A 24,428-nucleotide genomic window follows, 5' to 3' on the forward strand; every position below is an offset into this window, starting at 1 on the left:
ATTATATTGAAAATAAATTCCTAAATATTTAAATTTGTGTACTTGTTCGATTTTCGTGCCCTCCAGTTTCCATGAATAAAGTTTTCGACTCCTTGAAAATATCAGTACTTTGGACTTGGTGTGGTTAATAGACAGATGATTAGAATGGCAATATGTCGCAATCCTTATTGATTTATCTAATCTGACCCAGCTTTTCCAGCTACCATCTCCATCACATGCCTCCTCTTGCAAAACATTTGGAAGGTACAACAGAACAAGCTCCATGAGTAGTAGAACATTCCAAACTAACACAAATTAGATGTAACTGGCTGTTCCTCATCAAACTCTGCCAAATCACAAAGGGAAGCGGTGACTCGTAAAATAGTCCAAAAACATGCAATAATTCATTTTATTTGTTTCAGCTCCCAGCATAACATCTGACATATTTGCATCAGCACTGAAGGACTTCATTCTACATTTACGGGCAAGCACCAATCAGAAATAAGGAAAAAATCCCTCCCACCTGCTTCCTGATAGTTCACTAACCTAATCTAAATGGTAGTTTTAAAATTTTGAAGGTTGCCAATTTAAAAATCTTAAAACTGCTTAAATATTCCAAAGCAACCTTAACCTGAAATCTTCATATTATTTTGAGAGGAAACTCCTGGTGTAAACAAAGCATTTAGGTGAGAGCAACAGCTGCCATTGGTTCTTGGCTTCTCTACAAAGCCAGTGAACAAAGGCTACAATGATATTGCTGTGATGCGTCTCACAGTCTCATTTCACAAAGCCTCTAACCACATGCAGAGGAAAGGGCGGAGAATATTTGCTGCTTGATCGTACACTGCCACTTCAAATAATTGTTACAGCTGCTTGTGTGTGAAGCAGCCTTTCTGTATAGACAAGGATAGAGCCAAATGGCTCGAGTTGCTCTCCCAGCTAGCCCCTTCAGCATAGTTGGTCAGTCAGTATAGACAGGAATCCCAAAAGAGTCGGCAAGTAGAGGTTATCCCGGATTCAGAGTTCTATATTATCACTCCCTCTCATAATAGTAAGCACAGTGACAGTAATGGAGCTGCCAAAAGGGGAGAGCTTCTTTGTGAGACAAGGGTTAAAATCTACCGTTCTCTTTCTCTTTTGGTTAGATTATTTTATTTAGTTTGTCTTAAATTGTATTGTATGATGAAAAGTTTCAATAAGAAATTATGTCCAAAAAAAGAAGAAAGAAAATCTTCCAACTTGCTCTCTCTTCAAGTTTTTCTGTTTAATATCCTCTTCCTTACCTTTCCTGTCTGTGGCATTCAGCACTGCCATCTCCTCTTTCAGGGCACAGACAGAAGCCTCCCGCACTAGAGCTGAAAGATCTGCTCCCCTATAAAGACAAACAACAAAAGGCTAATGAGTCATTTTACGGTGCATTCTTTATCCCAAAGGAGAGTTGTAACAGAAGCAGAACGAATATGGGCATTAAAATGTCTCTGAATAGACATTTAAAATAAAATTATTTCCATTCAGCAAGGTGTGCCGGTTAGTCTGAGATGTGCTCTTTTTATATATTTTGGGGGCATACTGGGATTAACATGTGTTAATTTAGATTCTGTAAGCATATGCTGCAAGCCTCCTTGACACATTTTACAGAAGTACACTTGCTTTCAAAATAAACGTAAACTAGGCACAGAGGTTTTTGCTATGCAGAACCTAATGCGTTTCAGTGTCATAAACCGGAAGATTCAAAGAAATCTGGAACATTAGTCTAGGCAGATGCATTAATGGAGATAAAAAGGCAAGAAGATGAGGATTTGGAGTGATGTGTTTATTTTCTACTACTGAGAACTACCAACACCACCTGCAAGTGGCAATGGAAGATAAAAAAGAGAAATTTACTTACGTAAAGCTATCACAGCAGGGATTATGAGCAATTTCTTCAAGGTCCACATCAGTGTCAAGCGGGGGTTGGGTTCCATCCTATAAAAGGTGACAACCGGGGAAATGTTTAGAAACATAGGACATCGACTTCAACCACCCACCTAGCAATTGTTTCATCCTATAGCAGGGATGGGGTACATTTTTCAGCCCAAGGACTGCATTATTCCATTCTGGGGACAGGGGTGGATACGGCAGCATGAACAGTGCAGAGAGAAATGAATGTGCATTTTGTGTTTGTACGGTAGGCTAGTCTCGACACACAATCCCATGCTCCTCCACCCAGGCAAGAAAGAGGCATGATCACACCTGGGGAAAAACACAAGGAGGATGCAAAAGGGTGTGGCCTGGCAAGATTCCCAAGAGCCAAATGGAGAAACCAAACTCAAGGAGGAAGTGGCTTTCCCAAGTCCTCCCTCCAAGCTACTAATCAATCACACAAACTATTCAGTAAGCTTCTCAGGAACACCCATGGCTGGCTTGGGGCACTCACAGTTTCTTAACCCGGGTTTCTTGATTCGATGCCAGCAAGATGTTGTTATTTGCCACCAGGGCTTTATGAGGTTCTTAAATTACTCACTGTCCTCAAGGATTTAAAATACTTTTAAAGAAGAAATATACAACAGGAAAAACACTGAATCAAAAGCCTCACAAACAAGTTAACAAGTCTATAATGTTGTTTTTAAAAATACAAACACTGGTACCAAACGGCATGACTAAAGAGAGAACTATGTGAAACATTGCTTGGTTGTTTCCACATAAAACAGAGAAAGCATGGGATTTTATTCAGCAGCGTTTTTCTGCTGATGGAAGGCACACCATCAAGCTGTGTAACAGGGAGGAAGGCAAGTTTTGCAAATCCTTCATCCTATTCAGACCCTGAATCCAGGGGGGTGGGGGTGGGGCACTTGTGGAACAATGTGGCATGTGGTTCTGGAGTGGGTAGTATGAACTGGAAAAAAATATTGTCTTCCTTCCCACTGAAGGAAGCGACTGCTGCATCAAAGAGCCCTCTGTCAACATGCATGACATATCTAAATTTGCAGACATAAAGGGCACTGGCTTAGGCAACAGCTAAAAATCATAAAAGCATAGGGAAGAATACAATCACCAGACTTTCAATAAGGAAGGAAAAATTTGGCAGTCCACAAACAAGTTCTACCAGCCAGGCACCAACTACTTATATACTTATGCATCAGAAAGGCAGCTTGAGAAATTGTTTGGCAAATTGCCTGCCTGGGAAACATTTTTCAGTGACTAAATTTCAAGCCTGCATTTAGATATGTAGGAACAAGCCAAAACACGCTTTATTCCATTTACAGCAAGACAAGCGTTGTCTTCTTCCAATCTTGCACAGAACCAGCTTTGTATGCAGTTTTGCTAACTTCCTTAACACAACCTGAGCTAAAGAGCAGCACCCACATTCATTAACCCAATCCCTTCACTTTTTTCCAGGAAAACATTTCATTAATCTCTACCAGTCTAAGTTTGGCTCTAGGCCAAAGTTGGCTCAGTCCTAGAACCAAAACCTGCTTTAAAAAACACCATTCTGTACTCAGATACAGAACGCACAAAACACACTCATTGTGTCAGCTCTGGAAGCGACAAATATGTGCACATTGTGTTTAAACAAATTCAGTTACTTGCAAAGTGGTGTTTAATCATTTTTCACTTACGACTTGAGAGCATTTTGAACAGAAAAGCAATTAATAGGGTTGCTAGCACAACACATAATGTTCCTGCACACAAGTACAAATTGCATCAGAGATTTGTTTTCTTCAAGTTTCCACAGAAGAAGTGATCAAAGGAGTCCGGATCACAAACTGTTGAGATAATATGGCCACATGAAGTAATTTGCTCCATTTAGACATGCTATGAAAACTCAAGCTTAACCATTAGTAGCTGTGAAATCCACTGAATTCAGTTTCTCATGGTTATTATGAGGATAAAATCGAGAGCAGAATGATGTGGAAGGTCAGCGGTTCGAATCCCTGCGATGGGGTGAGCTCCCGTTGCTCGGTCCCTGCTCCTGCCAACCTAGCAGTTCAAAAGCACGTCAAACTGCAAGTAGATAAATAGGTACCGCTCCGGTGGGAAGGTAAACGGTGTTTCTGTGAGCTGCTCTGGTTTCGCCAGAAGCGGCTTAGTCATACTGGCCACGTGACCCGGAAAAACTGTCTGCGGACAAACGTCAGCTCCCTCGGCCAGTAAAGTGAGATGAGTCGTTCGCGACTCGACTTAACTGTCAGGGGTCCTTTACCTTTACCTTTTTAATCCACAATTTACTACAGTGGTACCTCTAGATATGAACGGGATCCGTTCCGGAGCCCCGTTCGCATCTAGAAGCAAACATAACTAGTGATGGCACGTCTGCGCACACGCGCGTTGCTTTTTGCCGCTTCTGTGTATGCACGTGACGTCATTTTGAGCGTCTGCGCATGCGGCGAAACCCAGAAGTAACATGCTCCATTACTTCCCAGTTGCTGCGGAGCGCAACTCAAACGCGCTCAATTCAAAGCGTATTCAACCTGAGGTATGACTGTACTTGAAAGTACTCCAAAATACAGTATTTACTGGAGTCCTTTAGCCTCGCATTCTTACACATCAGCATGTGATGCAAGACTGCAGATCAAACATTTCATTTCACAATAGCTAACTGAATTTAAATAAATTTCAAATGGTCATGTTCTTCACCTCTCTCCAAGTTTTAGCAACAAGGGCAAGGTGTTCCATTTATACCTGACAGCGCTATACTGCCATTTTTCCCAGGAGTTATTTCATCATCTTTTAACCCCATCTTTCCACCACCAATTTTATCTACCCAGCAACCTTGTAAAGCAGGTTAGGCTGAAAGAGTTTCAGAGCTAAACAGGGCTAAATCCTTCAGCGGAAGTTTGTGGGGGAAAACTGGGATGATGTTTCCCAGCAGGAGGCACATCCTTCCATGTCAACATGCATAACTTTTCTACATAATTATCTATAAAAGGATTCGCCTACTGCCCCCTCATAAAATATCAGGGTGGTGTACAGCAATATAAAAACCATTAAAATGATTAAAAACAGCACAAAAAATAATAATTAAAAGGACCGTCTAATCCAGAACATTTCAAATGCCGTATTTTTCGCCCTATAGGACGCACCTTTTCCCCTCCAAAAATGAAGGGAAAATGTGTGTGCGTCCTATGGGGCGAATGCAGGCTTTCGCTGAAGCCTAAAGAGCGAGAGGGGTCGGTGCGCACCGACCCATCTCGCTCTCCAGGCTTTGCGCAGCTCTCAGCAAGCGGTGGGAGCCTGGCACTGGGCTCCCACGGCTTGCGGAGAGTTGCCTGCATGCCGAAGCCTGGGCGCGCTGAGCTCAGTGCGCCCAGGCTTCGAGCTTCCCGCAGCTCTCTGCAAGCGGTGGGAGCCCAGCGCTGGGCTCCCACCGCTTGCGGAGAGCTGCCTGTTCTGGGGGCTGGGGTCGGGGGAAGCTCGGGCTTCCCCCGCCCCAGCCCCAGGCCTGCGGGGGAAATAATTTTCCCCGCTTGATTTCCCCCCCAAAAAACTAGGTGCGCCTTATGGGCCGGTGCGTCCTATGGAGCGAAAAATACGGTAACTGCATGGGCCTGTAGAAGACACCTGAAAGCAAGGATGTGACTGCTGAACGAGTCATCCACAGCATGGGATGCGTCCTACAAAATCCTCTTCTATCTGAAGCCAGTTAGGCCTCTTTAATGCTGGGCACTGCTTTTCTGGATAATCTCGTTGAACATGCTGGAAAAGAAGGACAAAGGTGGTCCTTAAAGTACAAGTTGGTCAGGGCTTCTGGTTCCACTCTGCCTTAATGGAGGCAGCCCCCATGACAGCAGAAGATCGTTGGCAAAGGAAAAACAAGGATGATTGAGGGCAATTATCCTTGCAAATTCTCCCCCCCCCCCCAGGGACAAGGTGGGGTGGCGGGCTTCACTTGCAGTTCATCTCTGTATCTGGCTCTTGCTCTGGCATAGAATGCAGGGGGCAGGGAGGCGCTGTGTGTAAAAGCACTTCACCTGGCGAAAACCCTCCAATGCCGCCATTAAGAAGCAGAGGTTTTCCTGTTAACTAGATCTTAATTGGACTAAAGTACAGGCACATGCTAGAAGAGATAAGATCACAAACCGTGGAGCAAACCAACTGCAAGGACTTTAAGGTTTGAACTTGAGATAAGACTTCATTCGATGCAAAAGACAGGATGGGGAGGGGAGCCTACGGTTTCTTTCTTTATTCTTTATGCAAAAGACAGGATGGGGAGGGGAGCCTACGGTATCTTCTCTACATTTATGTTTCAGCAACCCTCCTTTTAATGTTAACTCATATTTGAAAAAGTGAGGATGGAAGAAATTGGATTATAGATATGGAATATAACATCAAACGGAACTGTGTGTGTAAAAAAAGGAAAAAGGGTGAGAAGCTCTATTTTGCAAAAGTTTACGTTACAGAATTTTTTATTATTTATATCATTTCCAAAGATACCTTGATGGTTGCCTATCTGGGCTCACAGTACTACCTCCTAGCATAAGCACACCTTTAAAAAAAAAGGAAAGCAAAGAGGGCACTGGTCACTTTGCCAGGTGGCATACCAAATATGGTTTGCCACAAGTGTGTCCTAATCAGATGTGAGCTGGTTAGCCATGAAGGGGTGAGGAACAGGAGGCAGCAGGAGGGAATCCAACCAGCTGAGAAGCATCAATGGAGGTTTAGAAACCAAATTTGTTCCAAACTGGTATGAAATGTATTGGCGGGGGGTGGGGGGTGGGTGAGATATGGTCTGCTTTTGCAATGCATCTCTTGGGAACCTGTGACCCTCCAGACGTTGTTGGATTCAAACTCCTATCAGCCTAAGCCAACATGGGCAATAGTCAGGGATAAGTGGGAACTGTGGTTCATCATAGGTTCCCCATCTGTACGTTATGAGATGAAGAATGTCATAATCTTGTACCAGATTATGCATCATTGATTAAGGAGCAGTAGATATTGGAAATTAGACTAAGGAGCGTAAAAGATTTATTTCTTTTTTTAGCAGTTGAACAATGCTATTCTTATGCATTCAGTTTACGTTTAACTATTCTGAGTAAGGTAAAGCTCTAGGGAAAATTACTTTAAACACACACACACACACACACACACACACACACACTTACTTTTGTAATAGTCTTTAGAATGGCAAGGCGATCCAAAGGTGGTGGCAAACCGACGTAGAGTGTTTTATCCAGTCTTCCAGGGCGCAAAATAGCTGGATCTAGAATATCTAATAGAGAAACGGTAAAATCCTATTTAGACTCTGGATTCAAAACTGGAAGCACACAAGGAAGACACACCCAGAAGGCAGACCACAGGAAGCTTTTGAGAACAGAAAACTACATTTCTCAAAGTGCCTTCTCTCCAGAAAGAAGGAATGCCATCATTTACCACAACTACATAGCTCTTCTTTACTGCGAAATTATGGGTTTATGCACATATTATGTTGATTACCCAGAAGCAAGTGTGTGTTTATTTTAGGTAGCTGGCACAGTTAACTCTAAAAAAAGGACTCTAGATTAGTAGCAGACATTTGATGACTCAGCATCCTGAAGTCAAAAGAAGGACACAGGTGGCTGACCACTCATTTCCGCCATCCTAGATGTTGAAAGGAGTCCTCTCATAGCTTGGTAAAGATTAATATGGCATAAACACAGTGGCCCGGTCGGTTCTGTTGTAACAGGAAACAATTCCCTCCAGGGTATAAGACTCATGGTGAACCTTGGACTTGTTTGCTCCCCTACCTTCACCTTTCATGCCCATGAAGATTTTAATTGATTTAATTCCATTTAGGAATGGTTGTTCTGCACCAACAAAAAGAGGAAAGGGTAGAGTTTATATTAGGGAATATTGTGACCTTGAACAGCCTGGTTTCTTGACTGGGTCACATGAGTTAATCACAGCAGACAGGCTGTAGGTATAGTCACTGAGTTGCTCCCTTGCCACTGCTGCCAGGTTAAACCTGCATAAGCTATGAAATTACTTTCTTTATATTTAGTCAGATAATTGAATTTCTGCTTTGAGCTGACTTCATTTTTATGGTTCTTCGTGGAATAAGAAGACGACCTGCACCTCTCTGGCAAAGCAGGGTCAACTGGAAAAGACCATCAGGCTTTTGAGAAAACTTGCCTCTGTTCAGCAAATGAACCAGCAAGAAATGGTGCAGACTATCGAAGAGGAGGGAAAAGATAAAATCATCTTGCCTTCAGACTATTATCTGGGTTTGAGACGACAACCTAGGACAGCTTCCCTAGAGACACCTCGCCTCAGAGAGCTCATCAGGTAGACCAGCAACCCGAGAGGCCATGGGTACGTCAAGCAATCTCCAGTCCTTCCTCCTGGCTGCACAGGCAGTCTTTTTATGTGAGCCAGCAAACAACCCAGGAAACATCCCATTAACTATGGTTTCACATTTCATCCACGCTGGGAAACTATGGTTAATGGTTTTGGAACAAGTCACAATATTAAGCTGCTGGCTTTGTTCCAAAGCTGTTGACCATAGCTCAGATCCCAGCTTCTTAAGTAGAGGCACCAAAATTCAAATGCACACAGTGTGTTGCTTCTCAAATCCCTAAAATAACTGCTGCTTTACACACACAATTTCCCTGTGATTGTGTGTATAAACCGCATACATTATTCTTATTTATTCTTATTCTTATTTATTGAATCTATATACTGCCCTATACATGGAGGTCTCAGAGCAGCTCACAGAACAAGATCAACATAAAAATCACAATATATATATATATATAATCAAAATAAAAACAACAACCCAATTAACATATGCTGTACTTAAGCTGCTGATTTCAGACACGTGTACATGTGGCAGAACAGACACCCACACAAGGCTCCTAAGGTGGAGCTACAACTGTTTTAACCATTCTTACCTGGCCTGTTGGTGGCTGCCATGATGAAAACCTGACGACGAGATTCCAGGCCATCCATCTCTGTTAGCAACTGGTTGACTACACGGACACTGGCACCCGACTATGCAGTGAATTGAAAAGATGACAAAAAGATGTTAAAAAGAAACTGATTGATGCTGACAGCGCATCTTAGCTGACTCACACTGCTGACCAGCTGAGAGGAACTGAGATAGTCACGGTGTCTTAAAGGGGTGGCCCCACCCTTCTGTCAAACTTGGAAGTGGGGAGGTCCTAAGGATGCAGTCCACCATCCACGTTCTAGGGTCATCCAGCATTTCCATAGCCTTGTTAATATTATTACTGGTACCTGTAACACGTTCTGGGAGCTGTTTCAAGTGAAAGATGGAGTAAAAAATACTAAGCACTAGTTTAAGCTCTTGTTTGTCCAGGTAAACTAATGAATTGCTAGCCCATCCCCTCACAAATGAGCCTTTTTGTTTCTCTTAAATGCAGATTGCTGTTTTTATCTGGTTTACAGTAACTATGGTTAGTTTACACAACAGAGCTTCAAAACCAGTGGGTTAAAGTTAGCCTGTTTTGAGATTGAATGTGCTAAGCAGTTGCAGACCTCAGAATACACCGAGATGGCTGTGGAAGGTACCATGTATGGAATGATTCCTGCCACTTCCCAGAGAAAAAGAGATGGGGTGGTGGTAGATGACTCCTGACTGAGGGGCACAAGGGCAGCAGTTTGTAGAGGTTAAGGGTTGTCCTGGAGGTCTGCTGTCTTCCAGGTGCAAAGAGTCGCAATGTGACAGAGAACCTGGCAAGTCTTATAAACAAGAGCATCTTTGGTTGAGTTCCTCAGGTCGGGATCACACTTTTAGGCCTTCCAGTCACTAACTATGGTGAATATTTTGCATCTTGTGCGAGACCACTGGGCCGGAACTTTGGTTCCCGTTGGATTTGCATTGGGATGTTACTTTGGCAAGGAGAAAATAAAGGAAGTTGCTGCTATTTAAAAATTTAACAACTTTAAAGCAGGGGATAAATGAATCAGTGTGCAGGTTGGTTTAGGTTTAGGTGATGTGGCCTGAGGCCTCGACTGTGCCAGAAAGTAATTATGGCGGTTTGAGCAGGTTACTTAATTTCTTTTCTAGGAATAACAGCCAGTTCATAGGATTATTGTGAAAGCCAATAAATCTGACAAAAGACACCTATTTACATATTCCCCCAGTCCTCCCGTGGATCTAAGCTATTGGTGGAAGTGTTTTTAGGCTCACCTCACGGTCTGATCTTCGGGGACACAAAGCATCAACTTCGTCAAAGAATATGACACAAGGCGCCGAATTCCTTGCACGCTGGAAAACCTGACGTACAGCACGTTCGCTTTCCCCCACATACTGGAAAAGGACAGAGGAAGGAGGGGAAATCACTGTAAGATCTTTAAGATAAGTATCATATGCCCAATCATTTGAACAGGCTTGTCAAAAGGACCTGTTCAGATATTGCTTTACCCTCAAGATCAGTATTCTCCAACCTGGTGCCCTCTAGATATTTTGAGCTGTAATTTCCCTCAGCTTCCCTCATCTTAGCCATGCCAGCTACAGCTGATGGAAGTTGCAGTTCAAAACATCTGAAACACAAGGCTGGGGAAGGACGCTTAAGATTTTAACTTTTGTGAGCTTCAAGCAAGCCCTCTCTAACCAGAGTGCATGCCGAAAGCATCCTCTCACCCTAAACCATTAGAGGTGCATAGAATTAGGCTAGAATTAAACTACCAAATTCAACTTGTCATTTCACTTGCAGGCCAGCAGCTCTAACAGACCACTGTAAAAATGCATTCTAATAGTATGGATTTGGTAAAGTCAATTTGGGCTGAGCATCAAAACATTTCACGTTCCCTGCAAACCCCAAATCAGTGACAACTGAGCACAACAAACAGAACTTACCATATTCAACAGTTCAGGGCCTTTCACGGATATGAAATTCAGTCCAGACTCATTTGCCACAGCCTGGGGAAGAGGCAAGGAAATAAAGAGATGCATATACTAATTTTATCAACATATTTTGCCCTCACTTTGCATCCATGAAGACCCTTCAGGCATCTAACAATACACCAAACATTAAAAACACACAAAAATATAACCCAGGAATACAGGGTGCTCCCTTATACAGAATCAGAACATTTGTCCATCTAGCTCAGTGTTATTAACAATGATGGCAGTGGCTTCCAGGAATCTACCCCAGCCCTATAGGAGGGGAATGTAAGGGGCTGAACCTGGGATCTTCTCCATACAAGCATGTACTCTTGTCATGGAGCCAGAGTCCTTTCCCTGAACTATCATCTCCCTACAAAGAAAATGAGTAACACAATTCAGAAAGAGGCGCAGCAAACCGCTTACATGACCGAAAGCTCTGCAGACCGAGCTGGTTAAAAATGGTGTGACCTCGTACAACCAAGTGCCATCCCTGGCTACTTGGCTATGCTGCAGTCCAAAACATCTAGAGGACACCAGGTTAGGGAAAACTAGGTCACATCACTGTATGCGAATGAGGGGGAAATGGGAAGAATGGGGGTTTCCCTTCTAACCATCAGGACCAATATCCTCTGAGACCCCTATCCTCCATGAATTTACTCAATACATGTCAGGGATCGTGCTGAGGAGGGCTGTACTGAGGAGGAATGGAGGGAGCCTCCCCCTGCTCAGGATCCTGAATCTTCCCAGGAGGAGGACAGTATAGATTTGGAATAGTGGCTTGCAGAGGGACATAGTTCAGAAGACCGAAGTTGGGAAGAACTGGGTGGTGAACAGCTAGGAGAAGAAGAACTGGGAGAGAGAGAGTTAACAGACTCCCTTTTGCTGGAAAGCATCCATCTGCTCAGTCCAAGATCAAGGAGAGCAGATAAGGCGGCAGCACAGTGGCTGCGAGATCAGGTTGCAAGACACAGAAGTGACAAGGGGGGAAGTGGGTGGAATCCTTAATTGGGTGAACACCTTCATTCCTAAAGATGGATTCTTTGTTCTCTCGCTATGATCATTAAAATGTCTAACTGGTAAGACACTCCTCTCGCTTTGTTCTGCTTATCTACTGCCAAAGGGTAGGAGGATGCCAAGTCCCTGAAGCCTGGCAATACCCTTTCCAAGTCACATAAATTAGTGGCCACCGGTGCATCTTGTAGGAGTACTTCACACAACTACTTCGTAGCAATGCCTGGTTGCTTTACACCTGCAGCACAGAAACAAGTGCAAAATGATCTTCAGGAGAGACTCACAAGTCCAAAGCATACTCAAGAGGCCCAAGCTGGTTCGGACGCAAGACACACAGTGGAGCTCCAGATGTGAGACACCCATTTAGTGTGATTCCATATCCCTTAGTACAAGCTGTTACTATGATTATATCAACGTTACCTTAGCAAGTAGCGTTTTGCCGCAACCAGGAGGGCCAGCAAGCAGCACACCAGCTGGAGCCGAGAGGCCAAGGGCTCTGAATTGCTCAGGATTCCGCACGGGTGCCTGTAACAAGAGTTGTTGGTAGGTGAAAATGGAAGTGCCAGCTATTTATAGAATCATAGAATTGGAAGGGACTGCGGGGGTCATCTAGTCCAACCCCCTGCAATGCGTGAATCTCAGCTGAAGCAACCATGACAGATGGCCATCCAACCTCTGCTTAAAAACCTCCAAGGAAGAAGAGTCCACAACCTCCCGAGGGAGACACACCTTTGGTACAGATGAAAGATTCTGAAAAGTCTCAACAGGACATCAGGGCTGGGGAACCTCGGACCAATCCTAGTCCATCAGAGTTCCAATTTTCTGAAGCCACGCCCACCTGACAATAAGGTGATATCACCTCAATGGGCAGGTGATGTCAGCTGATGGGCAGGTTCAATATGGCAGAAAGTATGATTGACCCGATCCCCCCGCAGCTCATTAGCTGATTGTCCAGGGGTTCTATCCTGCTTGGTCACTATTTCCCCCCACATTATGACCTCAGATGATTGGCAGGTAGATGGTTCTGCCCAGCTGTCAAAGCTTGCCCATGGGTGTGGGAGAGAAAGATCTGGCCTGCTGGGCCAAAAAGATTCTCCACTCCTGCCCTACATGAAAAAAGAAACGACCTGCTAAAGTTGTCCAAAAGAGCTTAAAGATAACTTGTGTTCACAGCACTTGCTGTCTTCTCAAGCATAGTGACAACTGATAAGAAGAAGTATCGACCGAGGCCTGCAAATGATCGTGCTGTGTCTTCAAAGGAAAGGAATATTGCTTGGAAGGAAGTCTTTGAAAAGTCAACCTCCCACACTTTTGCTGCTGGGCCCCAGCCCCATCAAACCAGCGTAAGTCAACACAGCATGCATAACTACTCCTGCACATACAAGCAGCCAACTACCAGGCCACAAACTTGCGGCTGCTCCAGAGATGGCATGGTGGAATGCCGAGCAGCAAGGAAGCCCGGGTTCAAGCCCTCTGTTGTTGACTCCTTGCACTCAACCCAAACAACAGCGTAAACTCTGGTATCCTCATTTACACGGCTCGGGGTAGAGGATTACCAACTCAGAGTGTGTCTGTATTTCCCTCCATCCAAATCTCTGGTAACAGCTGTCTGCACACTGCAGTTATTCTTTATAGCACTTGTTTCTCCTTTTAAAAAAGAAACAGTTCAGTCCTCAAGAGAACTATACTACAGACAAGTGCTGGGGGAACCTGTGGCCTTCCAACTTCTGCAGGACTATGGCTCCTATCTCTCTGACCATTAGCTAGGCCTGGCCAAGACTCATTGGTGCTGGAGTCCGACAGAAAGAATTACTTGGAACTGCAATGTCTCCTTTCTATGTACTGCTTCCTCTTACTGTTTCCTCAAACTACATTCTGACTTGACTGGAAAAGGAAGCTGCCGACTAATTATAATGTCGCACTTCAGTCAATAAGCCTCCATTTCCAAGTGAAACCACTACACCATTTCTTGCTTCCTGCAAACTCGATAGGCCAAGAATGCAGCTCATTTCCTCTCATATTCTTTCAAGCAAAAAACCCACAAAAATGCCCTGGCAGAATCGCACAGCTTAACCTCCAGAAGCTATTTCAGCCTTGTGTGCATTAACAGGACTTTGTAGCAGCGTCCAGCCCCTACCAGTATTGCCATGGTGAGCTCCTCCCGAATATCCTCCAGGGCGCCCACATCCGCCCACGTCACATCGGGGACTGTAACAAAGCCTTCTCTCTTGGCAGAGGGTTGCACCGAAGAGAGCGCAACAATGAAATCATTCAACTCAATGCATAGCTTTTGCAGCTGATCTTCCCCAAGGGGGTCTGGTTCCTTTAGCAACTGGAGTAGCCTCTGCAATTCATCCTAGAGAAGAAAGATCAGGAGTAGCAGGAAATACAAGAACAGGTTAGAGGGAGAATCCCCTAAAGTTTAATCATGTATGGATAAATAACAATGAAGGCAGGAGTTTGATTACAACATACTTGAAACTGGCCAAAGACTACTGTTACTTAACAGCATCCTTTTGTGGTGAAATATTGCAGGAACAATTGAGTTCAAGACAAGCACAAACTAATTAACTTTAGTAGGCAATTCACTGTCTTGCATTCCATTAATGTGTTTATGTATTCCAAGAGAATGCCAGAGATTCATGTCTTATTGGCTTATGAAGGAGACTCCAAGCTCTAATCTGCACATTTCTTTGAGAATTACTTTTTTATTCTGCGTAATAAGGAATTCTGGTGGATTTGATCATGGTTTTACTGCATGCGTAGCTACTGGTGTTTTTTTCCCCTTCGTTGGAAGATGTCATGGCCTTTGGGCAGCGCAATAAAAGTTTATGGTTCTGTTTTTGTTTTTTTGCTTATGCATGACCTTTAGAAGCCAAGGCTCTTTTCTAAAAAAGGAAAAAAATCTCTTTAATTGAACATATTTGCACTGCTCTTTGTACTTTTAGGTTTTGCCATTTATTAATTCTTGCCCTTCAATTTAACACGTCTTTATTCTTCTAAAAATAAATGTACATAATTTTATTTTTATATTACTGACTACTATTACTGCTTAGGTTTTTTTAAGAATCAAGTGGTTCATAAATTCTTCCTACATAAGTAAATAAAAGAAGTAAATAAGTAAATATAATATAACTATTATAATTACTACATTTTAATCCCATGCTTGTTCCAACGAACTCAGGGAAGTATATCTGGTTCTCCCTCATCATTTTACTGAACATCCAGTCCAAAAATGAGTTCTGGAGAACTCAAAAGTTTGCTTGCTACTTTGTGATGTTATAGTTCAGGGCTGCGAAACCTTTGGCCCACCAAACATTGTTGGACTACAACTCCCAGCAACCTTAACCTTTGGCCATGCTGGCTAGGGCTGATGGGAATTGTAGTTCAGCAACATATGGAGGACCACATGCATCTCCTAAGAGACCATTGTCAGGCTTTTGCAAAGTTTGCCCCAATGAAGGAAATACTAATGCATATACCAAGTGGGAAATATTAAAAGTTAAGGAAGAGTTATAGTAGGATACAGGGAAAGGATACAAAGAAAATACATACCATAGTGGGAAGATCTGGCTCTTTGATAACCTGTCTTACAAGCTCTTCAGTATCCTTTTCCATGTCTTGTCCAGATGACCTTTCGTTACTTCTCAGGACTTTGTGCTGCTCCATCTCCAGCTTAATGAGAACTCTATTCACAGTGCACATTGCAGCTTCACGGCACAGTGCCATGAGATCAGCACCGACGTAGCCTGGGGTCAAATGAGCCAAATGACCAAAGTCAAAAGATTCCTGCAATCTAAGTTTTCGACACAATGTCTTCAGAATTCTGGCAAAGGGAAGAAAAAGGAAGAAGTTACTACAGTTTTAGTCTTTACGAAAGAAAGAAAGAAAGAAAGAAAGAAAGAAAGAAAGAAAGAAAATCATAAGTTACTGAATTATTTGTCCCAGAGCTTATGAAAGGGGCAGAGATATTTATAATTTATTAAACTTTGGTGGATTTCTGCATGATTTGCAGAAGATCCACAGGAATGATCCATTTTTTCATTGCTTAAACTTTAAACAATACCAGTAACAAAATTAATGTTCTCCCTCCCGCTCCAGTGTCCCAAATTAGATTGCTGAATAGATTTTTAGTCTGTTACTCAAAGCAAGTTTCCTGGGCTCAGAGTTCTTTAATTCTATTGTCTTTTGCACCAGGGTGAGTCTCGAGGTCCTAGTAAAAAGCGAAGTAGATCCCACAAGCCCTTAATCTGCTCACTCCTGTAATAGATGAACCAAAACCAAAGCATCTGAATAGAAAATAAATAAATCTATGAGAAAACATAGCATGAAGGCATCGACTCCTCAAAAAATCCTAAACAAGCCATGCTACTCTTTCCGTATTATTGCTTTATTGGCCAAATGTCTGAATTGGGACGTCTATGCTACAGGGGAAAATCTGACACAGACTTTTTCCTGTACTACAACAGAAGCAGCAGCAGCTATATTTGCTTTTTTTTTAGTTAAAAGTTTAAGAGAAACTTTTGGATTCAAGAGCTAGCAAGCCATAAACTGAACATTTTTTTTAAAAAACAACAACTTTAAAAGCAAAGCTCACACACTTCTCTCTGGCTGCTTCACCCGGAATCCCCAAACAAATCTCTCGATCAAATCTTCCTGCACGTCGCAGAGCTGGGTCCAGTGAGTCTGGTCTGTTGGTTGCCCCAATTACTAGGACCTGAGCAGCAGTAGCCAGATTATTCAAGTCTGAAAGATGAAGAAAAAACAATAAACTCACAGGGAACTGGCAAAGGAAAGTACGCTTTGCTGTTAGGAAAGCATTATTTGTGCTATATACCCTCAGTACACAACTCAGGTGTGTACCACCAACTTTTACTAGCGATGATGCTACAGGGAATGCTGGGACTGTGCAGCATGTCTGCTATAGCTATTTGTCAGTGATAACACTGGGCTAGGAGAGAAGAACACATAAAACAGGTAAGGAAACTCAGCATGCTAGATCTCCATCAGGATTGGCCTTATAGGCCAAGACTGACAGGGGGCAGGGCCACCTGCCTGTCAATCACCTGATTTGGCATTTAAAAGTCCAAACACTTTGAAGCACCTCGCGGGCAGTAAGGCATGCATCTCCCAAAAGCAGGTGATGGGCAAGAGATCCAAGCTTGCTCACCTTGCTCCAGGAGCAGAAAGCAGTTTCCATTAAAATGAAATGGGGCTGGGAGACCTTTAGCCGGGATTTCAGTGCAAAACCCTTTCTGATCAGGAATGAACTCCCTGCCAATCAACAGATGCACAGATGCACAGAGAATTCAATCCTGCTTCCTGGCTACACCAGTCAGCTTCTGGGGAACAGGGCCTCAATGCAAGGTGGCGTGAGAGCCACTTCCTTCTGTCCCATGCCCAAGCTATAAATTTAGGGTCCCACTAGCATTTACACCGACTCGCCTTCTACCAGTTCTCATGTTGCAGTTTTGCTCATGATCTTGCTATGGACAAACGTCACTTGCCAAGGCTGGGAAGGAATTTTATGCTCTCCCAGTTGCCTTTAAGAAGTAGGCCTTTTGCCCTTCCCGTAGCAACAGCATTTGTTGGGTTGTTATAGCTTTCTATAATTCATCACAACCGTTTGGACAGGTACTGGAGGCATTGGGCTGGATTTACAACAGAGGTAAAGGGGTGGGGTGGGTCCCATCTCCCTTTTCTCAAGTGTCTTGGTGTGGCAAGTTCAAGGCCCAACCAAGCTTAACAAGGGCTGACCTGCTAGTCACACATCCAAGTTGACGGGAATAGTATCTTTACATGTTGTGGTGTGTTTTAATTTGCCTTCTATACCTTGCTGTAGTACATGGGTGGAGCAATTGTCTCTGCACTATTGATGTTACAACACCTACTTATCAGAAAGGGTCTTGCAACAGCTTAAAGGTAAAGGGACCCCTGACCATTAGGTCCAGTCGTGACCGACTCTGGGGTTGTGGCGCTCATCTCACTTTATTGGCCAAGGGAGCTTCTGGGTCATGTGGCCAGCATAACTAAGCCGCTTCTGGAGAATCAGAGCGGTGCACAGAAACGCCATTTACCTTCCCACTGGAGTGGTACCTATTTATCTACTTGCACTTTGACATGCTTTGGAACTGCTAGGTTGGCAGGAGCAGGGACCGAGCAACGGGAGCTCACCCCGTCACAGGGATTCGAACCGCCGACCTTCTGATCGGCAAGTCCTAGGCTCTGTGGTTTAACTCACAGCGCCACCCGCAACAGTTTAGAGATTAACAAATCTTATTACTGCATACACTTTTGTGGTCTCACTTGTCAAGAGGACACACAGTTACAATTGGAGCGGGAGAAGAATATAAAGGAGGGAGTTTTGTGGCAAATTTAACCAGTTTTTGTGTATGCTAAATGACCCTTCAGAATAGCAACGATACTGTTAATTTACTCAGAAATGCTGATTGGTTGTAACACCTCCTACTGAGTTGCTCTTTTGAAAGTCATTACCAGGCTGACTAGACCTTGTGCATTCAATTCATTGGATTCTGTACTCATCTGTGCTCTCTGCATAATACCGTGACACACCCAACTCTTGCCTTTTGCATTGCTTGACATTGTGGTCTTCTGGCACATTTTTCTATCTATACCAGGTATACAGATGTTGCTCCCAGCATGTCTTATCATGCTGGTTGTGGCTGATTGAATTTAGAGTCCTTCAACATGTGGAAGGTTAGAGGTTCAACATTGGACCCATCAGCCTGTATAAACACGGTTGTCATCTGAAAGTATCTAATGCATCTGGCAAAGTGAGTTCCGGCCCTTGAAAGCTCCTGCCACGTCAGATCAATTAGTCTTTAAGGTGCCACAAGATACACACCCCACTTTTTTGTGCTTTCGGTAAAGATTATCACAAATTACCCCTCTGTAATTTGCTGATTTGGTACTTGGAAATCTGCAGCTGACATGATATGCAGGTGAAATTTCACCTAAAGAGCAAGATCCAATTTAAAAAGCAGGTTTGATAGAGCACTTTTACTAGAATAAAAAAGCCCTGACCATCCATGCAAGTCAGAAGCTGCGCTACAATTCTCCGCTCCATGTCCTTTGAGGCAACTTCTCTCTTGGGTGTGATAGCATCAATTTCATCTATGAAGAGGATGCATGGAGCATTGGCCTAGAAATAATAATGATAAAAAAGAAATCAGCACAAACACAGAAAATGATTAAGTAACTCTTAGCATATTTCAAATAAATACTTGTTGAAAGAACAGCAAGGTACCAACTGTTAAAAGTTAAAACAAAACTTTTCACCCAATCGGATATATATTAGCAAGTGCTCTGTGCTGGAAAGAGGTCTGCATAGGGTATCTACCAAAGGTATAAGCGTAATAAAATTGAACGGGACATACACACATGAAAAGAGAGTCGGGGTGTGACAGAATGAATGAGAGTTATCAAAATAATGTCCCCTTGCACCTTCTGCTTCCCCAACACATTGAGCCACAATTAATAATTGCAGGTGCTTCCTTATTTTAATTTTTACCAAATCCATTCAATAAACAGTTTCCCCCCTTTTGCATGGACTAACAGCAGCACTAATACAAAAATGAAAGATGCAGTATTGGTCAAATCCAATATCCCCCCCCCCAAAAAAAAACCCCCACTGAGTTAATGGATTTGGACTGCACCCTTTTCTGTGTCTATTCATAAGCCATCATTTTCCAATTACCAAAACACACCACTATGTTTGGACAATACAAAATGTCCAGCATTAAACTAAAGAGAAAGTGACCTTCAAACTCATAAGCACTGTGTATTGTCTGAATAGTTTCAAAAGAAGTTATTGTACTGTCAGAGCTAGAATATGACAAACATTAAAACAACTTCCTCTAAAACCTTTTGCATAACAGATTATATAAAGAAACAGACACATCCTAATTCAAAGTAGAAAAGAACCTGGAGAAACTAGAATCATAAAGATCTACATGCCTGCTGAATGCAGATCATTTGATTTTGGCAGCAATATTATTTAGCAAATAAGTTTCTTAGAGACCATACTGAACAAAATTTATAGCTGGAAGACAACCATCATAAAATGTTAGAAAAACTACACTTGGCAGCAAAGGCAATATTTGGGTTTTAATTCTAATGCAGAAAAAGGTTTTGATTCTATTGAGTGGAGATTTTTAATAGAAGCTATAAAGAGGTTTTTTAAATGCCTATTGTCTTTGTCCATAGAGTTTTCTTGGCAGGGATACTGGAGTGGCTTGTCGGTTCCTCCTCCAGGTGGATCACGTTTGGTCAAAACTCTCCACTATGACCTGTCCGTCTTGGGTGGCCCTGCACGGCTCATAGCTTCTCTGAGTTATTCAAGCCCCTTCACCACGGCAAGGCAGTGATCTGTACAGTTAAAGCTATGGTTTTCCCAGTAGTGATGTATGGAAGTGAGAGCTGGACCATAAAGAAGGCTGATCGCCAAAGAATTGATGCTTTTGAATTATGGTGCTGGAGGAGACTCTTGAGAGTCCCATGGACTGCAAGAAGATCAAACCTATCCATTCTGAAGGAAATCAGCCCGGAGTGCTCACTGGAAAGACAGATCCTGAAGCTGAGGCTCCAATACTTTGGCCACCTCATGAGAAGAGAAGACTCCCTGGAAAAGACCCTGATGTTGGGAAAGATGGAGGGCACAAGGAGAAGGGGACGACAGAGGACAAGATGGTTGGACAGGGTTCTCGAAGCTACCAGCATGAGTTTGACCAAACTGCGGGAGGCAGTGGAAGACAGGAGTACCTGGCGTGCTCTGGTCCATGGGGTCACAAAGAATCGGACACGACTAAATGACTAAACAACGTTTCAGCTATATATTATTTTTTACAAAAATAAGTGGGACAATTTTACAGCCAACCCACAGTTAGTATTCTGATACATGGAAATTTGCCTTCCTGTCAGGATGTTAGATGAGGATGCACCTTTCTCCACTTTTAAATTTGTGTGTAGAAATGATTCAGAGTCAAGTGAATTAATAAAAGACTTTAAGACTCTTTTCTGCTGGTCTTACCACGGCTTGCTCAAACAGTTCCCTTAGCTTCTGTTCCGATTCACCAGACACTCCTGACACAATCTCAGTAGCAGCTACTTTGAGTATTGGCAGTTCAAGCTCCTAGAAAAACAAACACAAATGAACACAAAATAAGATTATTATAGGAAAGACACTAACCAAGGCTCAGGCATTTTACAGAAGCCTCTACCGTGGAGGGCTGAATGGTGGAAGGGAGAATAATATCACACCTTGATTCAATGGGCAATGCACAAAAAGACTTTAACAGATAACAGTGTCATGAGATTTTGCAGTTATCCAGGGTGTGCTACTCCCTTGTACAGTACCATTTAAAAGACAAGGAAAGGCAACAATTGAGGAGACTCTAGATTGCAACCCAATGACCTCCTGGGAGGCCTGGCCTGCAGGAAGAGAAGAGAGAACTTGTGTATCAAAATTCTTTCCCCTATATTCAAAAAAGTACTGGGCACCATGACATACAAAGCAGGAAGAAGCCCATGCAGCTTCAACATTTTAAACTGCTTTTCACAGTGCTTCCACTAGCACTGTTATTCAAGATGCTACAGAAATGCTGTACGGAGGTTTGTTTTTTTAATGCAGGTTTTGAGCTTCACCAGCTATTACTTTGCAATGTATTCTGTAACATCTTGAATGCAAGAACTAGCAGAAGTACTTGTGTACAGGCAACTTCCCATTTATGTGGAGGCTATGTTCCAAAGCACCATGCGTTTAAGTGAAACCGCGCATATTTGAAACACCACTGAAAATACCTGCAAGCACCCCATTCCGCCACTGCCCCTTTTGTGACATTTTTGTGATTTTTGGGGTCACTTCCAGGTTCGGTGCGATGTACACATGCGCAGTAACAAACATATTAGACATGCCTAAAACCATCTCTGCCTGCATTAAAAATACAAATACACCTGAGGTTTGAAGGCAGAGAAAGAAAAAGTATACACCAATAGTCTCACCCCAGCGATTGCCTGAGCTAATAACGTCTTCCCACACCCTGGTGGTCCATGCAAGAGAAATCCTCGCGGTGGAACAGCTCCTAAATAGTTGTATACTTCAGGATGACAGATATGTATCAGCATCTTACACACTTCCTACAGTGAAAATGGGAAAAAAATAGTCCTATCTTACTTTTTGTAACAGTAAACAGTTTCCACATCCTCCCAGAATTCTGTGTTCTCCTGCCCTGTCACCATATGAGATCACACCCAACCAGTGAATAGATTCCGACCGCTGCAAATAAGTAAATTCTGCATTATCTCATCTTTGCAAATGTTATTAACAGCACTATATGTCTTTATCACAAGTGCAGAGATAGCACTTGGGTCAGAGCGCACCTTTCATTTTAAGAAGCCCTGAAGGCTGAAGATATGCTTGAAAGTCTGTGAACAATGCCTGGTGCAATCATAGCATTCCTAAGGTATCTAAGGCTAGTGCTTCAGTTTACTCTCCTACTGCTAGCAAAAGCGGAATCATGCAATAAAGCAAGTCTGTAGAATTTAGTTTTTTACAGCTAAACTGAGGTTAGCTCAGAATAGAGTTTTAATTTCTTTCACTGTGAGGCAAAGCACTGATTCAGGATTTGTGGATTACAGCTTTTAAAAATAGAATTACACCTAAATAATGCTGCATGAAACAACCCTCAGCATTATGTAGATGCTCACCTCTTTCACTGTATAAGTGATTTTCTTGACAACTTTTATCCAGTCAGAGGGAGGAATTCAATGCTGAGCTAAGGTGACTGTTCTGTTATGGCAAGCTTTTCAACTTGCCAGTCACAACAGCCCCTCCTCCTACCCTCTGGGTTTCTCCTGAGCCACTCAAAGCCAGTGCAGGGTTGAGGGAGAGCACTGTCTTTGCGCAGGGCTTCCACTGATGGGACTCATTAGTTGAATCCTGCCCAGAGAGTTTAGTTAACTCTAACCTTCAGAGTGTCATCATTGCCTCCTACATCCTCAAACTTCACAGAAGAAGTTCTCAGCTCGAAGCCTTTCTGTTTAACTGTAAGGAAAGATGGAGATATTACTAGGGCAGTGAGAACGCAATCTGCGAGATATTCTCATAAACTACATGGAAAGGGGGGGGGGGCGGAATTAAGAGAAGACTGGACAGAACAAGGTATTACATTTACAAAAGAGCCAGAGGAATAAGCAGTGGCTTTCTTGTTTCTTTGAGTCTAGTGCAATGTCTCTTACTCTTCTGTTTTCTCAAAGCAGATTCTATTTCTTCATCTACTTCCTGAGATTCGTTCCTCCTTTTACTTCTCTTCCTCTTGGGTTTCTCCAGAAAGGAAATGTCTTTTGAATCCTAGAGTACAAATAAGATTTTTCTATTTAGTCTGCTGACATTCTTTACCCAGTAAGCCACACCAAAAGCAGCAATTCTTTTTTTAAAAAAACACCTTTAAACTCAATCAATAGAAAAATGAACTGGTAAGCCAAATGTACCCCAAGAAGGAAATACCAATGAAATGCCCAGCGGAAGTTATTAAGTATGACATCATTTGCAAGCTTAACAAAATGTAAAGTATTCATTTAGACTTTCCCTTTTCTAGCAGAAAATATGGCTGCACACAAGTTATTAGGGTTACCCCAACGGGGACAAAAAACAACACAAGCAGTAGTTTGGGCTTGACTAATCCCCCAGTTTTTAATAGTACCATCAACATACATTTAATGGGCTGCAATCTTAACCCCTGGGAAGAAAGCCCAATTGAATTCAGTATGACTTACTTCCGTTAAGACACGGTTTGGATTGCACCAATAGCTGCACAATATGAAGAGTTGTGAATTGCTGGTAACAACACATGCTACATAACACAAATAGCCTACGTACAATCACATTACACAACTGCATGATGAGGGCAGATAATACTTTTACTTAAGCATAATGTTCCTGTGACTGCCTCGCCTCCAAAAGATTATTGTAGAGTTGGTGAAGGTTCAGAAAAGGGCAACCCAAATGATGAAAGGGATGCAGCAACTCCCCTATGAAGAAAGGATGCTACATTTGGGACTTTTAAGTTCAGAGACAAGGTGAGTAAGTGGAGACATGATAGAAGTTGATACAATTATGCATGGTATGGAGAAAGTGCAAGGAGATAGATTTTTTCTCACCCTCCCTCATAACACAAGAAATGCCCAGACATCCAGGGAAAATGAAAGTTGGAAAATTCAGGAGAGATAAAAGCTGGGGAGACCCAGCCAGATGGGCGGGGTACAAATAATAAATTATTATTATTATTATTATTATTATTATTATTATTATTATTATTAATGCAGTGCATGGTGAAACTGTGACGCTCGCTCCCATGGAAGGCAGCGACCACCACCAACCTAGATGGCTTCAAAAGAGGATTGAACAAATTCAGGGAGAAGAGGGCTATGAAAGGCTATTGGCCCTGATGGCGATGTTCTGCCTCCACAGTTGGAAGCAGTAATGCTTCTGAAGACCAGTTGCTGAACTACAGGACAGGGGTGCTCTTGGGCTCAAATCCTGCTTACAGGTTGCACAAACCTTCCCTTTCTCTTGATTTGCTTGATCTACTTCATTTCAAGTGCCAAACATTCT

General features: G+C 42.9%; 1 protein-coding gene across 1 annotated transcript in view; it reads right to left on the reverse strand.

The window, feature by feature from the left end:
- The window catches only part of NVL (nuclear VCP like), a 45,151-nt gene that overhangs the window by 5,881 nt on the left and 14,842 nt on the right, over nt 1–24,428 (reverse strand). The window contains exons 7-21 of the mRNA XM_079969210.1: nt 23,054–23,165; nt 22,783–22,859; nt 21,818–21,952; nt 20,847–20,948; nt 18,842–18,959; nt 16,399–16,543; nt 15,353–15,623; nt 13,935–14,153; nt 12,218–12,322; nt 10,757–10,819; nt 10,088–10,207; nt 8,826–8,925; nt 7,062–7,168; nt 1,868–1,944; nt 1,263–1,351 (exon numbers count right to left, since the gene is read on the reverse strand). Coding sequence (XP_079825336.1) covers nt 1,263–1,351; nt 1,868–1,944; nt 7,062–7,168; nt 8,826–8,925; nt 10,088–10,207; nt 10,757–10,819; nt 12,218–12,322; nt 13,935–14,153; nt 15,353–15,623; nt 16,399–16,543; nt 18,842–18,959; nt 20,847–20,948; nt 21,818–21,952; nt 22,783–22,859; nt 23,054–23,165 — 1,840 coding nt within the window. The remainder of the gene's footprint in view (nt 1–1,262; nt 1,352–1,867; nt 1,945–7,061; nt 7,169–8,825; nt 8,926–10,087; nt 10,208–10,756; nt 10,820–12,217; nt 12,323–13,934; nt 14,154–15,352; nt 15,624–16,398; nt 16,544–18,841; nt 18,960–20,846; nt 20,949–21,817; nt 21,953–22,782; nt 22,860–23,053; nt 23,166–24,428) is intronic.

Source organism: Podarcis cretensis, assembly GCF_951804945.1.
Source record: "Podarcis cretensis genome assembly, chromosome: 3".
NCBI classification, from domain to species: domain Eukaryota; kingdom Metazoa; phylum Chordata; class Lepidosauria; order Squamata; family Lacertidae; genus Podarcis; species Podarcis cretensis.